The sequence below is a fragment of the Embiotoca jacksoni genome, unplaced genomic scaffold (assembly GCF_022577435.1).
Source record: "Embiotoca jacksoni isolate LCO1_2020_lvr unplaced genomic scaffold, fEmbJac1.0.p SCAF_77, whole genome shotgun sequence".
Taxonomy (NCBI): Eukaryota; Metazoa; Chordata; class Actinopteri; family Embiotocidae; genus Embiotoca; species Embiotoca jacksoni.
This window is the reverse complement of record NW_027185433.1, coordinates 720846-722484: the sequence shown is the minus strand read 5'-3', so window position 1 is coordinate 722484 and position 1639 is coordinate 720846. Positions and strand designations below refer to the sequence as shown.

Genomic DNA, 1639 nt, shown 5'->3' with positions numbered 1-1639 from the left:
TGAAGGAGAACAAGGAAGTGATTGTTTTGTCGTCAGCAGGATCAGAGAGGAGAAGAAACGAAGAGGTCTCACTCTGACAGTTTATTCAGAGCTCCAGGTTTGTTTCATGAAGTAAACAAAAACAGTAAAAAATGTTGGGATAAAAACTCAAAAATATCAGATGATGAGTAACATTTTTTAATTTTTATTTTAGATTTAACACGAACATGAAAGTAAAATAAAAAAAAAAATCATCATTACATCACAATCTTTTAATATGTTCGTTTTATCGACGTAAATGGGCTTCTGTAAGGAGAAGACCGGGCTCGGGCTGTTGGTTTTTTTCTGCACAGAGTGACACCTCCTGCCGGAGCGCCTCCTCTCTGCGGCGGTAGTCCCCCTCAGCTCCCGGACAGATCGGATCCTCCGCGGAACGTTTTCCTCCCGATGGTCCCGGGTCTCTCTCCGCAGGCTCCTCGAACCTCCTCCGACAGTAACCGTCCGACAGACCCAACAAACGAGCCGCAGGTCGGAGCTCCGAGCTCCGGGTAACTGTGAGCGGACGGAGGGGGGGGACGGGGGGCGGGGCGGGGGTGGGTGGGGGCTAGCTGGGAAAGGCTAGCGGAGTGTTAGCCGGGCGAAGGCTCGGTGACCGGACGGTGCAGCTGCTCCAGAAATGGCCGCAGGGGACCGCAGCAAGGCGGGAGAGGTGAAGGCGGCGAGCCGGAGCCAGAGTGAAGGTGAGCGGAGCCCCTCGCTTCACCCCGCGGCCTCCGCACGGCTCCGAGCCCCGGGGGGGCTGGAGCGGTGTGTGTGGGGGGGGGTACGGGGGGGTACGGGGGGGTTTAAAGAGGAATTAAAAAGAAAAGAAAAGTCTTCTCAGCAGATTAATTTGATTTTGATGAATTTAATGAGATTTTAAAGTTCCTCGAGCTGTGAGGAGGTCTGCAGCCGGAGGAAGGTGGCTAACTAGCGGCTAACCCAACCGACCGAGCCGATCTAACGAGGGCCCCCTTACTGGTAGAAGTTCAGCGGGAAAGTTAGTTAGTATGTTAACTAACTAATACTTTACGACGTTAAACACTAACTTACATGTTTATTCACTAAATATAATAACCTGTAATTTAAAATAATAAAAAAATAGCTGTTAGCACATTAGCTCAGCTGGAGGCGAATAATATGTGTTGACTGCAGCTAACTAACAGTTAACTAACCTAAACTAGTGCTCGTGCTCCGGACCGGGTCGGTCCGCGCAGCTTTACTTTTGAGGAGGACAGGTAACCCAGGTAACAGGTAACCCAGGTAACACAGCACACCTGAGAGGAGCTGAAGGTGGAACAGTGACAGCTGGTGACGTGGAGGTCTGGGACACGCGCACGCGCACAGAGTTCATATCCTGTTGGTCTGCCGGGAACACACAGTCGTCTGTTTACATTCCTCCTTCTCCTCCTCTTCCTCCTCCCCCCCTCCTCCTCCTTCTCCTCCTCCTCTTCCTCCTCCTCCTCCCCCCTCCTCCTCCTTCTCCTCCTCCTCTTCCTCCTCCTCTTTCTCCTCCTCCTTCTCTTTCTCCTCCTCCTCCTCTTCCTCCTCCTTCGCCTCCTCCTCTTTCTCCTCCTCCTCTTCCTCCTCCTCCTCCTCCCCCCTCCTCTTCCTTCTCCTC

General features: G+C 52.4%; 1 protein-coding gene across 1 annotated transcript in view; it reads left to right on the top strand.

Annotated features, from left to right (window-relative positions):
• Window positions 1–593: 593 nt before the first annotated feature.
• Window positions 594–1639, top strand: part of slc35a2 (solute carrier family 35 member 2) — a 10984-nt gene continuing 9938 nt past the window's right edge. The window contains exon 1 of the mRNA XM_069177790.1: window positions 594–719. Within this exon, the coding sequence (XP_069033891.1) occupies window positions 656–719 (64 nt within the window). The 5' untranslated portion in view covers window positions 594–655. The remainder of the gene's footprint in view (window positions 720–1639) is intronic.